The sequence below is a fragment of the Mercenaria mercenaria genome, chromosome 9 (assembly GCF_021730395.1).
Source record: "Mercenaria mercenaria strain notata chromosome 9, MADL_Memer_1, whole genome shotgun sequence".
Classification (NCBI taxonomy): Eukaryota; Metazoa; Mollusca; class Bivalvia; order Venerida; family Veneridae; genus Mercenaria; species Mercenaria mercenaria.
The window spans coordinates 56538433-56555040 of NC_069369.1; the positions used below are offsets into that span (position 1 = coordinate 56538433).

The 16608-nt window shown below is 33.9% G+C and overlaps 1 protein-coding gene across 1 annotated transcript in view; it reads left to right on the forward strand.

The window, feature by feature from the left end:
• LOC128559288 (CD109 antigen-like) overlaps positions 1–16608 on the forward strand; it is a 57192-nt gene that overhangs the window by 32142 nt on the left and 8442 nt on the right. The window contains exons 22-34 of the mRNA XM_053550573.1: positions 783–800; positions 2777–2794; positions 3327–3350; positions 4345–4362; positions 5529–5546; positions 6749–6778; positions 9673–9690; positions 10734–10757; positions 11058–11130; positions 14916–15033; positions 15342–15455; positions 16042–16101; positions 16303–16443. Of these exons, the coding sequence (XP_053406548.1) occupies positions 783–800; positions 2777–2794; positions 3327–3350; positions 4345–4362; positions 5529–5546; positions 6749–6778; positions 9673–9690; positions 10734–10757; positions 11058–11130; positions 14916–15033; positions 15342–15455; positions 16042–16101; positions 16303–16443 (674 nt within the window). The remainder of the gene's footprint in view (positions 1–782; positions 801–2776; positions 2795–3326; positions 3351–4344; positions 4363–5528; positions 5547–6748; positions 6779–9672; positions 9691–10733; positions 10758–11057; positions 11131–14915; positions 15034–15341; positions 15456–16041; positions 16102–16302; positions 16444–16608) is intronic.

A 16608-nucleotide genomic window follows, 5' to 3' on the forward strand; every position in this document is an offset into this window, starting at 1 on the left:
GACAATTTTGAGAAATTTGTGATACACTTTGGTAGATTATGGGACTCCCACACAGCGAGTGGTGAAAATGTTGAATCCGTTTGACTCTAACAATACAGATTTACATACTAGTTTTATAGTAATAGAATCTTGGTGCATAAAATCTATTAAAATACTTATATGGTGTAGCTTATTTTTCCTTTCATTTGGGTTTTACGGCGCACTAAAACAGTACAGGTTATATGGCGCCAAACAGGACTAAATATTTTGGTTTCACGTCTCATTTACATCGAAATAAAAACATGTGGTATGAAATCAAAACTTTTACACCTGCTGGAATCACAGAGATACAGGTAAACCAAGTGTTCAGTCCCTATTAGTCACCTCTTACGATCATGCAATGGTGAGACAGTGGTTCCAATTCATTTCATACACAGATCGTCCCAGAACCACGTGGTATATATATCATGAAAGTATTCCATAAACAAATTCTTACAATGAAATGAAATGTTATATTTCAGTGATCAGACCTTGATTGGAAAATTGTCTATATACCTCCTTGGTCTATTTTTGTATCTTTATTTAACGGTTTTACCTATACAGGACAATTATTACAAAGTACAACTTTAAAAGAACTAGATTTGAATGATGAGACAACATGTTTTATGATTATGAAATTTAATATATTACTGAAGCTTTAAATGAAAATATGCAGAGTACTATCAGATAAAACATTTTCCATTAAGCAAGTGATTACGAACTATTTACTATTTGACTGGCAGTTCTAATGTTTTTATTTTCAGCTCCTACGCCTGCTCCCGGTAAGTCATTTCCGAACAACTTTGAAGAGGAACACTGTAATTACATTTTATTGTGTAATCTAAAAGTTTTCGAAACTCTATTTATTTAAAGTTATTCGTTTAAATTGTACCCTTAGAAAAAACCGAAATAATGCGCGCACTTAGGCCAGTTTCTACGAGAGAGTTCTCAATAAGATGAAATAATAATCCTGTACATGACCTGTTTAAACAGTGATACGATATAACAGTAGGCCAAATATGGTTTAGCTCACCTGTCATGTAGTCCATCCGTCGTCCGTTCACGATTTCTTGTGAGCACGATAGAGACCACCTTTTGCAACCGATTTTAATCAAACTTGCACACAACTTGTATTGGCATAATATTACGGTTCTTTTCGAAAACTGACCAGATCCCATCATTGGTTCCAAATTTATGGCTACTTAAAGGGCCAAAATTTGCTATTTTGGCTTGTGAACAAGGAAGAGACCATATTTAGCAATAGATTTTAATCAAACTAGCACACAACTTGTATTGGTATAATATTTTAGTTCCTTTCGAAAACTGTCCAGATCCCATCATGGGTTCTAGAGCTATGGCCCCTTAAAGGACCAAAAGTTTCAAATTTGGCTTTTGCAGCCATATATAGTTCATTTATGGTTTGATCTGATACAAACTTGCAAAATATCTTTAACTATCATAGATCTTGGATTTCATGATGAATTCGTCAGATCCAATCATAGGTTCCGGAATTAAGGCCCCTGGTAAACCCCTGAAAGACACACTTACACACAAATTAAGTCCCAATAAGATCTCGGTTCCTTGTGAAAACCGGCTGGATTTCATCATGGTTTTTAGAGTTATTGCAGGGGCAAAATTTTCTATTCTGGCCCTTTCAGCCATATAGTTGTTCATTTATGCTTTGATTTGGTACAAACTTGCACAGAATGTTTATCTTGATGATCTCTAGGATAAGTTCGAAACTGGGTCATGTGGAGTCAAAACTTAGGTCACCATGTCAAATCAAAGAAAAAGCTTGTAAACACCCTAGAAGCCATATTTAAGACCCTATCTTCATAAAACTTGGTCAGAATGTTTATCTTGATGATTTCTATTCCAATTTCAAAATTGGGCCATCCTGCATTATATAAGTCACAAAATTTGCAATGTTTGTAAAATTGTTAACATTATATTTATGGCAGTATTGGGTGTAGTCTATGATATCTTTTGTTATTGTTAAATTATATAGATTGTTATGAACTGTGATATCAAAACTGTGTGAATAAGATACTATGTTTTAATTGTGTGAAGTGGTACTAATGATAAGTATGTTTTTATTTGTAACTTATTGTATGACATATATTATTACGAATAAATCAAATCAAATCTTACCAAACATAGAATGACTATAAAAGTTTACGCCCTTGTTTTTGCATGGTAATGTTGTAAACATGTAACAAGGATATGTTAAAATATTTTGTAAAGCTATAATTCTCATTAATAAAAGCCATCTGGCTGGAACGTAAAGACGATATGTACATTCCCTCTTAAGAGTGAAGCTTCAAATGAAGTTTCGATGAATTCCAACTAGTGGTCTAATAAGAAATGATATATTGCAGTTGAATTATGTATGTAGGTAACTTAAAAGGACAGAACATTTTGGGGCGGCTGTAATTGTGGCCATTAGTGTCAAGAAAATGCTTGATAAAACTGGTGGTCGGGGAATTTCCACATCAAATTTATTAAGCGAATTACGTTTACTCAACGATTCTGTGTGGTTGAAAAAAGTGTTCCCCATTTTATAGTTTTAGTAATAGCTTCGCATTTATCCATAGGCCGGCATTAATTCTCCCGCATTGAGTGTACGGATGCATTGAATGTACACTAGAAAACTAACCCTAAACTTTAGACTTAATATGTGCGTACATCCAATAGGGGCGGTTTAATGTTGGCGTTTATCTATATCAAAAACCTTTACTAACAATAAATCCATTTGCAGGTGTCACATATGCGCCAAGTAAGTACATCTATTATTGTTGATACTCAGATGTATTCAAATTTTTATTTTCAACATTTCGAAACAGTTTGGTAGATTAACGATTGAGTTTAACAACGATAGGAACCACATATCAGACTTATAGTTTTAGCTATTAATTGTCTAAATTTTGATATTTGTTTGTGTGAGCTGTCACAAAAAGCTGTTGTCCATGCAATGGTATTGTAAGGTTTTCATGTGCAAACAAATGGAATTGTATATACATGTATTTTGAATATGTATCTATAGCTATTCACTGTTTATAGTTGTGAAAGCTTAACCTCTGTTTTACCCACGTGTTTAGAATTAAGTATTACAAAACTTTTAAAATTCTGCATAAATTTTCTATCTATGCGTTAATGTTTATCTCTTTCCATAAACAATTATTTCAGTTAAGTTATTTCTCTCTAAAATCCAAATGTCAGTTCTTTATTAATATGTTAATAAAATACAAATAGTAAATGATATCATGAAACATCATTTAGTTTCATTAGTTCCTTTATTCTCTTTTCAGATAACATTCCTACACCAGCCCCAGGTAAGAATACTATTATATATGTTCACTTGAAAGCTTTGTGACTTCAATCATGATCCACAAGCTTAGCATTTAATTCAGTGTCTGGCTGATAACTGACAGCATTGCACTACCGTATCAATAAAGACATCAGGTGTAAGATTTGCACATGGCAGACCTAGCTCAGTACTGAACTTAGGCACTGTGACATAGTTAGTTCAACTTTAAAGGCTAATCAGCGGTCCGTTTACGAGACTGAAAGAACTGTGGCTATCAACTAGTTTTAAACAGAATCGGCATTCACTTCAAAGACATGGAAAATCATAAAATGAAACATACTCACAGTTGTAAAGTAAATAAGCTCCTGGGTCCAAATGAACAAAACCGAAATAATACCAATTCGTGACAGGACTGTTGATGAAATTTGCTTAAACAAGCGTCTTTTCTAAATGTTCATATACAGTTGAACTTCGTTCCCTCATACTCGATGGAACCAGCAAAATTTGTGCGAGTAATTGGTAGTTTGAGCCATCGAACAAAATGCTCTATATAAAGTTTTTGCCGGGACTTGACGATGAGTTCGAGCGAAGGGTAGCGTTCGAATTATCTGAGTTCGAGCGAACGAAGTTTAAATGAGCCTAGCACGATTTAGATTTAAAACTTGTAACTGTAATTGATGACAAAACACCTAGTATAGTACATATAACGCGGCATACCATCTATAGCAAACATCTTTCATTTAATAAGAGTCTCTTTGTGCCAGTTGCAAAAGGTTGCTGGTTCTCAGCTTGCCAATTTCTTATTGCAAAAAAGCCAAGGAAAATACTCCATAGTACTCAAAATCAGTCTGTTTTGTTGTTTCCAAACAATACCATCGGATGGACCGAAACAATTGTTTGCTAAGTCAGGCATTTCAGAAATTCTGCAGATGTTGAAAATTATGTCTGTTGCTATTAACAATGCACTTTTTAACCAGGTCGTCAGTTTCCTCTGTATTTCTATTTTCTACATTTTATAGGTATGACGTACGCACCAGGTAAGTCAGAATAAGTGATTTTTATTGTTCAATTAAGATTATGTTACTAGTCCACATTGCATTTATTAATTTCGAACCATTGCTTCAGAGTCACCACAAAAAGAATCGATTGTTTATACAGAAATTAGAATTAAATATAAATTCCATGTGTTTGGATTTTATTTGTACATGCGTTAGTGCACAAGTATGGATATTTTATAAGGTTTGCAGCCTACAATGAAGACCTAATTTTTTGATGCATTTTGATTGCCAGATTTAGGTTATCAAATGTCTTCGTCATCCTTTTACTTTGTATTTTTTCTTGATATTTTCGAAAATATATTTAATTTTCTTGAATCTGAACCCAATTCATTGTTCCCAAAAGACTTTAGTAGTGGCAGTAAGACGTTTCTTAAGTGTAATACCATTTGAAATTAAATTCCTTTCTCTTTGTTTTTTCTTGATAATATTAATACCAAGTAGAAAGAATCTTTCGGCGTTTGAAATATGCGCTAAACGTCATTATTATTACACGTTTTATGTTGCATACTTGTAGAAGATATAAGAAAAAGTAAATTTGTTTGTATATTCGGCAGAGTTAAGTGTTACGATATGATCACAATAATCAGCCAGTTTTGAATGTTAATCACTTATGTTGTAACAGTAATTAACAAAAGGTTTAAAAGCACGCGTAAATGCATCGAAGTAGAGAGTTAATTCTTCTAAATGTAGTAATTTACATCACAAAGTTCTTACACAAAGCTAAAGTAAAACTATCACTAAGAAGCTTGGAGAATATTGGTGTTCTCTTCTAACAAAAAAGTGCTCTTTAGATACTAGTATTTTAGAGACAAGGCTTGTAATATTTGTCTCGGACTTACAAATAGGGAAAGAGCTCTCAAAAAGCTATTAAAGATGTAATATTTTAACTTGACATCTGATCATGGTAATAACTGCTAAAATGTTCCATACTTCAATATGAATAATTAGTTAATTAACAATTAAAATCTGAAATCGCGGGACGAATAAAAAAAACCAGAATTGTTTATAATAGCAGTAATAACTTTCGAAAATCATATCACTTACTGCACTTATTTGTGCTTCATGATATATTCATTTTTGATTTATTTATTAATATATGATTTGTGAAAATACGACAATTTTATGCATCATCCATATATTTGCAGGACAGTTTCCTACTTGGGGTAAGTAGTCATACTGCTTTCATTTTTTGCTTTGAAATGTAATTAAGAATGTATTAAATAATGTTATGTATCCTACACGTTTTTCGACATTGGTAGTACTATAAAATACAGTTTACGAAATGCTGATTACTTTCAAACGCGGCACAGGAGAACATCTCTCTATCATTACTCATTTTTACCATAAACCTTATGAACTTGATTATGTTACGTCTAAAGATAACAAACAATTGCTTTGTTACATAAAAGTTTAAAGGTAACAAAAAACGAACAAGAACAAAGTTTATTTTGAAAAGCAACAATTCAAATGCCTTGAAAATGTTAAATAGCCTTAAAGTCCAAATTTAATATGCAAAAATAGTCCAATCCTACCCTAGTCAAATCTAAATCCAATCATTATTAATTCCAAATCTTACGAAGAAATCCAGACTGTATTTAATATAATTATTATCCAAAGAGTATAAATCCTCTCTTTAAAGATAAATGTTAACATCCATAATGTTAATGTAAATCCATCAAATGTTACATGAAATTCAGAAATGTTATCCAATCATCTCTCTTTTTCTGTCGTCTGATAGCTTACTATTTAAAGCAACACGGAAGATCCACTACGTTCATGTATCATAAAGAATAAAGAGAAAGGCTCTGGAAAATCCAGACAAATCCAGACTTTTAAATAATGTAAACACCCTCTTTATCAGCATTAGTGATGGAACCTTCTAACTGGTCTTTTCAGCATCAGTACTTGAATGGACATGTTTACTAAAATATACTTCTAGCTATTGTACTGTAATTATACCTCGTTTACAGCTGCTGTATGAGTATTCGAACTTCGATATTAACATTTACCTCTTAGTCCAGGAGTTTTTCAATGATATATGTCTTTTGCCGCTAACTCTATTTAATATTCTGTGTCCATCCTTTGTCATTTCGTTCCTAGTAGCACGATTATATTTTTTCTGGGTTTGAATATACTAATTGTACGTTTTATTCAATATAACAGGACATTTCTACGAAGTACAATTATAATAGAATTAGATTTGAATGATGAGACAACATGTTTCATGATTATGAAATGTAACATATTATCCAATCTTTTCTTTTATGAAAATATGTAGAGTGCCATCAGATAAAAACATTCTCAGTTAAGCAAGTGATTACGGACTATTAACATCGGCTGACAGTTCTAATGTTTTTGATTTCAGTTCCAGGAATGGTTCCTACGCCCGCTCCAGGTGAGTTATTTCCGGTAAACTTTAAAGCGGAAAAAATATGATTACATTTTATTGTGTAAACATGAAGAGTTTTCGAAACTCTCATAGTTATTTAAAGTTTATACAATAGCGTTTCGTTTAAGTTAAGCAAGTTTCTACGAGCGATTTCTCAATAACGTGAAATAATAATACTGTAAATTAACTGTTCATACAATACTGATATAATATAACATTAGGCCCAATATTATTTTAGAAAAGACCAATTTGAAATTTAAGCTGAATAGAATGTTTAAATTTCCTTACCTAACATAGAACGGTTATTACAATTTACGCCCTTGTTTTTGTCTGGGAATGTTGTAAATACATAACACGGATATGTTAAAATGATATGTAATACTATGATTCTGAATAATAAAAAATAATCCGACCGGAACATTATGACAATATGCGCATCCCCTCTTAAGAGTGAAGCTTCCTATGAAGTTTCGATTAGCTGGTAATTCCTGAGAAATACTCCTTACAACAAGTGGGATTTTAGTATACTATGTTAAATAATCAAAATGCCATAACTCAGTGAAACATCATCCTACCGGATCACGAAGATAATGTGCGAATCTCCTTTTGATAGTGAAACTTTCTATGAAGTTTTGCTAAATTCCAACCAGTGGTTGCTGAGAAATACTCTGGGCAAGAATTGCGGGACGGACGGACGGACGGGAAGCATAAAAATGATTTCCGCTCAATAAGTCTGATATGAAATGAGATATTGCAGTGGAATTATGTATGTAGATAGCTAAATAGGTCAGAAGTGTAGGTCAGTGGCTATATTTGTGGTCGCTAGGGTTAAGGTAACATGGAAAATCGGAAAATGAAACTTATTCACAGTTATAAAGTAAATAAACAATACACCAATACGTGACAGGAATCCTGGTTTTGATTTATTTTTCTTTAACAAGCGTCTTTTCTATATTTTCATATACCTAGCAAGATTAAGATTTAAAGTTAGCTTTCAATGACTGTAACTGTAATCCATGACAAAACACGCAGTAAAGCAAATCCATCGATATCAAACATCTCCCTATAAATCAGAGCCTCTTTGGGCCAGTTGCAATAGATTAGCTGGTTCTCAGCATACCAATTTCTTTTTGCACTGAAAGCAAAGTAAATATCTCCATAGTACTCAAAAGCTTCGGTCCTTTAGGTTGTTTTCAAACAAACGTCGGACGGGCCGGTGTAATTGTTTGCTTAGTCAGGCATTGCAGAAATTCTGCAAAATTAATATTACAAATGTTAAGCCCGATGCTACTGATAATGCACCTTTTTACTAGTTCGCCGTGAACGCCAAGAAGAAGAAGACTAGTTCGTCAGCTTTCTCTGGATTTCGGTTTTCTTCATTTTGTAATTTTTGTTGGGTTTAACGTCACACCGACACAATTATAGGTCATATGGCGACTTTCCAGCTTTGATGGTGGAGGAAGACCCCAGGTGCCCCTTCGAGCATTATTTCATCTCGGGCGGGCACCTGGGTAGAACCATCGACCTTCTGAAGGCAGTTCACATGAAGAATTCAACGCCCCGATTGAGGCTCGAACCAACATCGGTGAGATGCATGTGATTTGAAGTCAGCGACCTTAACCACTCGGCCACAGAGGCCCCCTGTCAGGATACGAATTATATGACCCAGGGAAGTGCCGCCTTTAGTATCTTGAACAAAGAAATGGATCCAATCGCTAAGGTGACTATGTCTTAGACTAGCTGACAAACGAGGTAGAATGTCCTTTGTTAAAACGTATAGCTGGTAAGACCAGATATCTCGTATTAAATTTCCTCTGGCTACCTTGCCTTAATGATTCGTGTACCAATGATTCGTAAATGATTTGAATTATGAGCTAGATAATTTCAGGGATCAGGCAAAATCATTCAATGTTTCAACTATCAACCGTCAACTCAAAATCAGCAGCTTAAACTCCTGTAGTCTGGAACTACTATACTTGACTGGTCTTTGTGTCGGAGTTCCCTTTTGAGACAATGTCTTTGAACAACAACGTACGAGTCGTATCGCGTAGATGAGCCTATGTCCTCTTAATTAAAGCTGCAACTCAATAATATTGCCCTGACTCCTGGATGCTCAGCGCCTATATGCTATCACTTATAGCATTCAACTACCATACAGGTATAACCCTGATACCTTGGCTGTACTTCGCCAATGACGCTGAACCTCGTCTATAAGCTGGAACTCTCCTACTTTCTCAGTAGATCACCAAAACCTCTGTCTCTGCCTCAGCTTTCCGATGCCCAGCCTATATTTGCTATTGTCTATAGCATTCAACTACCCTTAAGGTAAAACTCCTATGCGCTGGCCCTATAGCTCAAAACCTTGTTGAAATTCTGCTACTCTTCTTTAGTCTATGAATAAAAAAAAAACGTTTCCTTTATAATAATTTATAAGCCCTGACAATGTAGTTGCAATAACTTCCTCATTGAGGTACTGGGATAAATTATTAGTTGAATCCTCGATGTGTCTTCTTCGATCGCTGGATACAGAATGATCTCTCTGTCCTCCATCTACCTATTTATACCTTAGCAGACGTGAGCTTTGATTGGTGCTATTTATAGAACTTGTTTCTGATTGGTCCAAATTTATACATAGTATTTTACAACGAGTACTTGCTCTAACAAATATCTGGTTCCCTTTAACTATTGTATATGACATAATGTGTGATGCTGGGATCCAGCTATCACTGTAATGAACCCAAATCAGCCACAAATGACCCAAATCCTATTATTAACAGCAATTCAACAATAATTATAGCAATTATAGTATGAAAAAGGAGTCAAGCACTATCTGTGCTTATGTGTAACATTATCAATATATCAAACATACAAATTATTCTGACACCCCCTTTATTTTGTAGGTCAAACGTACGCACCAGGTAAGCCAGAATAACTGTTTTCTGTTGCACATTTAAGATCATGTTAAGATTCCACATTGCATTAATTGATTTCGACCTATTGCTTCAGTTACCACTCACTGAAAAATTCATCGTTTATACAGAAATTAAAACTACGTATAAATTCCCTATCTTTGGATATTATTTGTTCATGATATGGATATTTTTGAAGTTTGCAGCATACAATTAATAGCTTATGAGACTTTTAAATCACAAGATTTTGATAATAAGATGTTTTCGTCATCCATTAACAATTGTTTAACTTTATATTTTTTCTTAATATTTTTGTAAATGTATTTGATTTTGCTGAGTCTGAACAAAATTTATTGTTCCTAAATATTGCCGTTATTTGTCGTATCAGATGTTTCTGTTACGTGGTTTCAACAAAATGCCTTACGGTATAAATTAAAACGTATGAAAGAAAAGACTAGTAAATAACAGGTCTATCACAAGTTAGTAATTTTCTTTTTGGTATGAAATACCTGTTATAATTTTTGTCTGTAAAGAATGCACTGTGTCCGTCAGCCTCTCGCCCATGTATGTCCTAACAAAATGTAAACTACTTAACTGCAATATATTTCTTACTAAGATACAAGTTTATGGTTCATTTGAACATATTTATTCCAAACAAAGGACATACCTACTTTTACGTACATACCTTTACAAAAGACAGTTCTTCTCGTAAAGTTTATATTTAAAGCTGGCACTACTTTATGCTTTTATTTTCTTTAGTAAGTTGTTGAAATTAAAGCATAGATAGACAGTGCTAAATTTATATTTCCAAACACAGCCACTTCACCACGAAGTATATCTTGCTTGTTCTAATAAAGTCTGGTATACTTTTTTTATTAAAACAAATGGTCTGTGATTCCTAAAAAACATACAAAATAATTACTTGAGAGGCGGAAGAAAAACATCTGATATGACTTGATTTCTTATTATTTAATAAATTACTTGGATTAGAAAACTTCTTTGTACATTTACAACACTCAAAGGTTGTAATATTGTTTATGTTTCTGTTCCAGGCATGGCAACAACACCTGTTCCAGGTATTTTTTTCTACAGATAATTCTATACATCCGTCTTCAAATTTTTCGAAGAACTATGCTTCTTCATTTTAATCTCTTTCTCTTTACGTGTGTATATATGTGAAATATTGATTTGGTATAGCTATGACAACCTGAGGATTTCATAATTTGTACCAATTGAATAATGTCCGTGCCTACAAAACTTTCATTTTTTAAATAGTTTTGTTACAGTCATAAAGATGTCTCAATTTATTAGAAATGCAATTGAACAAACTACAGCTTTGAATAATAAAAACAATATCAAAAAGAGATTTCTTTCAGCTTCTGTGGCAGCAAAAGACATCTTACGTAACAGATTTCCAGAGACGTGGCTGTGGGAAGAATATCACATTGGGTATTTCAAAGATAAAGATATTTATCATATATTTATATAAATTCTGTTGAAAATACTGCTTGTATTTCACAAGTAAATATGTACAGGCAGAAAAAATACCCGTATTGTACCTTTCGTATTGTATGTTGCCGGACTATTTTCATTTAATATTCATGATCTGATACAGTTCTATAAATAGCGCACACAAAAATTTCAAAACTTCACTCATTTCTTTTTTTTAACATCGACAAACAATAACGGTTTCGTTCGATTACAAAACAACAAACAAAAATACGGAGGTATATGATAAAAGAGTCATTATAACAATAGCTCAATCTGGAATTTTGTATTCGGCTCTCGTGGATTTTGCAAGGACGGATCACACTCAGCACTTGAGCACCTCGTGAGATCCGAACTGGCAAAATCCGCTGAGCCGAATACGGAATCCCAGATCGAGCTACTACTATAATAACTCTATTATATCTACCATACGAACTTTTTCCGTATATCTTCCCATCCTAGACGTTTACAACAACTTTGATGCGACGTGATGTTTGAGAAACACGAAAAATGTCACCTAAGAGAGTTGTAACGATTTCCCCTGCTGTGCTTATTATCCAAATAAAAGGCAAATTTCTATTTCCAGCGGCAGTCTCTCATTGTAATTTCTTACCGCCAATGGCGTTTGTTCTCTAAATTAAATGTAGGGTAATACGGGAAATTCCACGTGCATTTTATCGGGAACATCGTTTACATGCGAATGTACTGAAATTGTCATTTTTGAATAAAGAACAGTACACAATTTAATTAATGGAAAATGATCAAAAAGGTTAATTTACTCTCTGTTAGCCTATCAAGGTTGTAATCCTACCGAATTCACTCCGACAGATTCCTTTGTATCATCATTAAATATCATCTTTCAAAGACCATCAATGAAATCTAGGAACAAATCGCACCATGCTCTTGAAAAGATTATTAATGAAAATATTTAAACGTCGTTTCCAAAAGCATGATCAGTTCTCAGCACTTGTCTTAGAAATACTACGCCTAACTGCGAAAGTGTGTACGCTATCTACAGTTAGTCCATGAGAAACAGTTGGGCGAAGTGTTTGAGAAAAGTACTGAAACTGATGGCAAACGCTGTTTGTAGAGGAAAGCACTCCTTTTGCTGTCTTCGACGCACTTTTATTTTATAAAATCCGTCAAGTATTGAGTCAAGTATTAAGGAAAATTATAGGTTAAATGTTACATGAATCGAGACGTTTTCTCCGTGTTGACCGCCCTGAAGGATAGAAACTTTAAAACATGTGATAAATTACAACTTTTTTTAATCGTTATTAATCCTTAACTGACCGTTCCAAGGCGGTGCCTCTATTTTCAACTTGTATTTTGTCTTGTTTCGTGTTTCATGTTACGTATATTCTTATTTGTTGGTGGTGTTTCTTTCATTTCGCCCCCTTACATTTCCGCACCCTCTCCTTTTATTATGAGTGAGGTTAGGTGCCCACCATATTTTTGGTCACCGACCATCACTGTGCGATGCTCTACTGTGTTGTGTTCCTGCTTGTCTGCTCTGTACTTGTGTGCGTGCGTGTCTTGTATACGTGCTTGTTAGCGCTGCTGTGGTTTTCGGTATAAGGAAACTGCGCTTTTGGAGCGTATATTCATTCTTGCTTTTTTTCCGTTTTACCTTACACTCCCACCCTAATGAACTTGTTGTTGGATTTTCGAAGCGACCCGTCTACCTTATTTTTCCGTTATAGTTTTTCTCTTTGTTGCGGGCATGGCTCTCTGGCCGTGCCTGGGGTTTTCTGTGCTTCAAAGAAATCTATTTTGTAGTTGCTATAGAATTTTTGGTATTGAGTACTGGTGTGAGGCAAGACTATTATAAGAGCTGTAAAAGAAAGCATTTGAACTGAACATTTTCTGAAATACTGATATCATATTTTAATACTTAGTTTCCATTACGCTAAAAATACAGTATAAAATTTAAATATTGGTTTGAACTTCTAACAGGTTAGCATCTTGTAAACATTCATGCAGGTCTTTTTAGTATTGACAGACGTTTCCCCTGAAAGGTGAAAACGCCTTTTTATACACAACTGTGTGCAAAGGAAGTTACTTATTGTCTGTCCTTTCCGTTCACCTAAATTACGTCTCCCATATGTAGAGGAATATTATCCGCATTTCCGGTTCAATGATTTCCAGCTGAGTTATGGTCCTTGGGTCATCAATTTTTATGATAGTTTGGCCACTTCTCTTACATTATTGGGTAGATATCCACCAAACCTTACAGGAGTGATCAATGCTGAGAGCCTCATTGTTCATACTGTCGACATGTTCCAATTCAGCGGTTTTAAATGGAGTAATTGCCCTCGATTTGTTGTCTTTTACCTTGTCTGGGCAACTGCTCGATACCACTGGGAGGAATTACAATAAACATTACAAAAGTGATCATTGTCACGCTTGGTTGTGGCATGTTCCAGTTCTGTGTTTTTCAGCAGAGTTATGGCCCTTGATTCGTCAAATTTGATGATGTTTTAGCCAATTCTCTCATATAGTAAAGGCGGATTTCCATCAGACCTTACAGGAGTGAGCAGTGCTAAGTCTTATTATGCATTTTGTCGGCATGTTCCGGTTCAGAAATTTTCAGCTGAGTTATGACCCTTTATTTGTCAAATTAATGATATTTTGCAACTTCTCTTACACTACTGAGAAGCTTTCCATCAAACGTCTAGTGATACATACGTCAGCATGTTTTGGGTCAGTCATTTTCAGCAGAGGTATGGCATTTGATTGTCATATTTCACGGTGTTTACACAACTTGCTGTATACAATTATACTGAATTTCATCAGACCTCACATGTGATTAGTATGAAGCGAAGTTGTGCATATTATTGTCATGTTCTGATTAAATTTTCCGCGGAATCATGACTCTTGATTTGTCAAATCGTTTGATCTGTGCTACTTCTCTGATTCCACTGGTTGGAATTCCGCTTAGCTACACAGGAGTTACCACTAGCCTAGTTGTATATATAGTTAGAATATTATGGTTGAATGATTTCCCTTCCATTTCTGCGTGGTAAGTGGTGGGAGACGTAGTTTGATTGAAAATGGGACATGCATGATGACTGCGCAGTTAGTTTCCGCTTACATTAAAAATCAAGTAAAGTGTGAACATTTAGGTCATTACTATATCCTCGACGCAAACTTTCATTCCCGATGCGACGAGGATTAGTTTTTAGGATACATCAACTGAAGTGGATTTATATTTTTACGTGTGAGAAAAAGATAAGAATGGCAGTGTGTTATGAAATAACGAGTCGATAGTCTTTTGGGTCTTCTACGTTTTATTTCGGACGATCAGGTGGCCTTTCCTTTGATGCCGCACCACTTTGAATTTATCCCTAGGAAATTCGACGTTACTTCATTTTACATTACGGTCGATGAGGGAACGTGAAAAAGTAGCATAATTTCTTTAAAACAACTTTATTGGAAAAATAAAAAAAGAAAATCTAGAGATAGATATGTACGGAATATAGAAATGTTTTTTCAGACAATTATAAATACTGACATTGATAACTCAGAAATAGGTGAGACATACCTTAATAGGTATTATATCATTAGATACTTCCTTCTTCATTAAGCATGCTAAATATATCATACTTGGTTAAATATAAAAACTGATTGTGCTGTATGTAGAAATGCTTTCTTAATTAAATTTCGGTTGAGTAGAATGTGTTAAGAAGATATTTTATGAAAAAGTAGTAATGCAATAACCTACCTTGATCATGACGTCATTTCAGGCCATCCGGGAAACATTTTGTAATTCAAACAGCACCTGATGCTATAACATCGTGGATTACATCTGTGTTTGCGACAAACCCAGACACTGGTTTTGGTATATCGGAGGTAAAGCAAAAGGTAAAAGAGCTAATTACAAATTTATCAAATTCATCTAATCATGCAATTGCAAGGTTGTAATTATGCTGTTATTCGTGGAATCTTTTGTCACCAAGACTGAACATATACCACTCTTGATGATATGATGAAGTAAATTTTCTTTTGCATTTGTATCTGTATTGGGACACTGAACTAAAAGTTGTCTTAAGGATGGCAAAGAATTGCATACTAGTAAACGACAAAATATTGATTCTTGTTACGTATGTCATAATATCGTCACTTTACTTTTGCCTATTTAGATTTTATATTCATTCGTTTTATTTGCGCAGATTTCCGTGAAGAAAAGCTTTTTCCTGACCATGGATTTACCATCATCAATTATACTAGGCGAGGAAGTTCTTGTACAGATAACAGTATTCAATTACATGGCTGTACCACAACAGGTAATAATCATGTAATTACATAGCACTTAAAAATGTAATATATCACGATTTCTTGTAAAACCCCAGTACTGTTTTTCACAGGAAGCGGCTCAGGAGTGGTTCAAATAAGCTTGAAGTATTGATCACAATAAATTAGTAAAAATCAATATATGCCTAAAACCATGTTTAAAATCATTATGTACAGAATTAACAAGATGGCATTGACTATATTAACACTACAAGAAATAACGATAATTAGTGCTTTTTTTCATTGACTTTTAATTTTATAGCATTTAATTGTCTTATTAAATTTTGGAAATGTTTTAGAATATATCAGTTTTATTAAAATCATTTTTTATAGTCGGAAGTTTTTTGGTGCAATAATTTGACTATAATACTGCTTTGAACAGTAATTATTGTCAATATTGAAAGAAAGGCTGTCATGATTTTATTAAGTATTTCATCTAAGAACTGACATGTGTTCGAGCGATATTTATTTATTGATATCAAATAGTTATTTGAAGGTGTTATTTTGCTTAAATCCCTTTGTAAAATATATAATCTAAGAGAAAAGTTACAAAAAGCGCTTGTTCTGTTATTTTTAAAGGTATTTCTGCAAGTAGTGAAGTCTGACGACCCAACACATCCTATACCAGCAGCCACAATGGTATGACGTATGACATAGACCAAGATTTAGCCGCATGTATTTCATAAAATACTTTCAATAATATGATATTTTTGTATTTTATATTTTTTGGAAACAAACAGTAATCATAATATACAATAGTATGCGATTTCTATCTCTTGTGATTAAAAAAACGTTAAATTATATTAATCATATTGTTTAAAATTCATGGACATTATTTAGGTTCAACCAAACGAAGGACATTCTACATACATTCGTGTCACACCGACAGCTCTAGGAACCCTGAAAATTAACGTTCACGCAAAAGCTGGATTCTTCTCTACATCTGCAACAGATGCGTTAGAAAAAGAAGTGGCTGTATTGGTACGATATGTCATTTTTGCACATACTTTTCAGAGGACAAAAAATCCAGTATATCATAAGTAGCATGACATATATGCAAATTAGGACACCAGAAGGAATTTGATGTTAGTACCAGTATTCGGTAGTCTAAGAGACTTTTTTAGTGATTAACAGATATATTTTTAT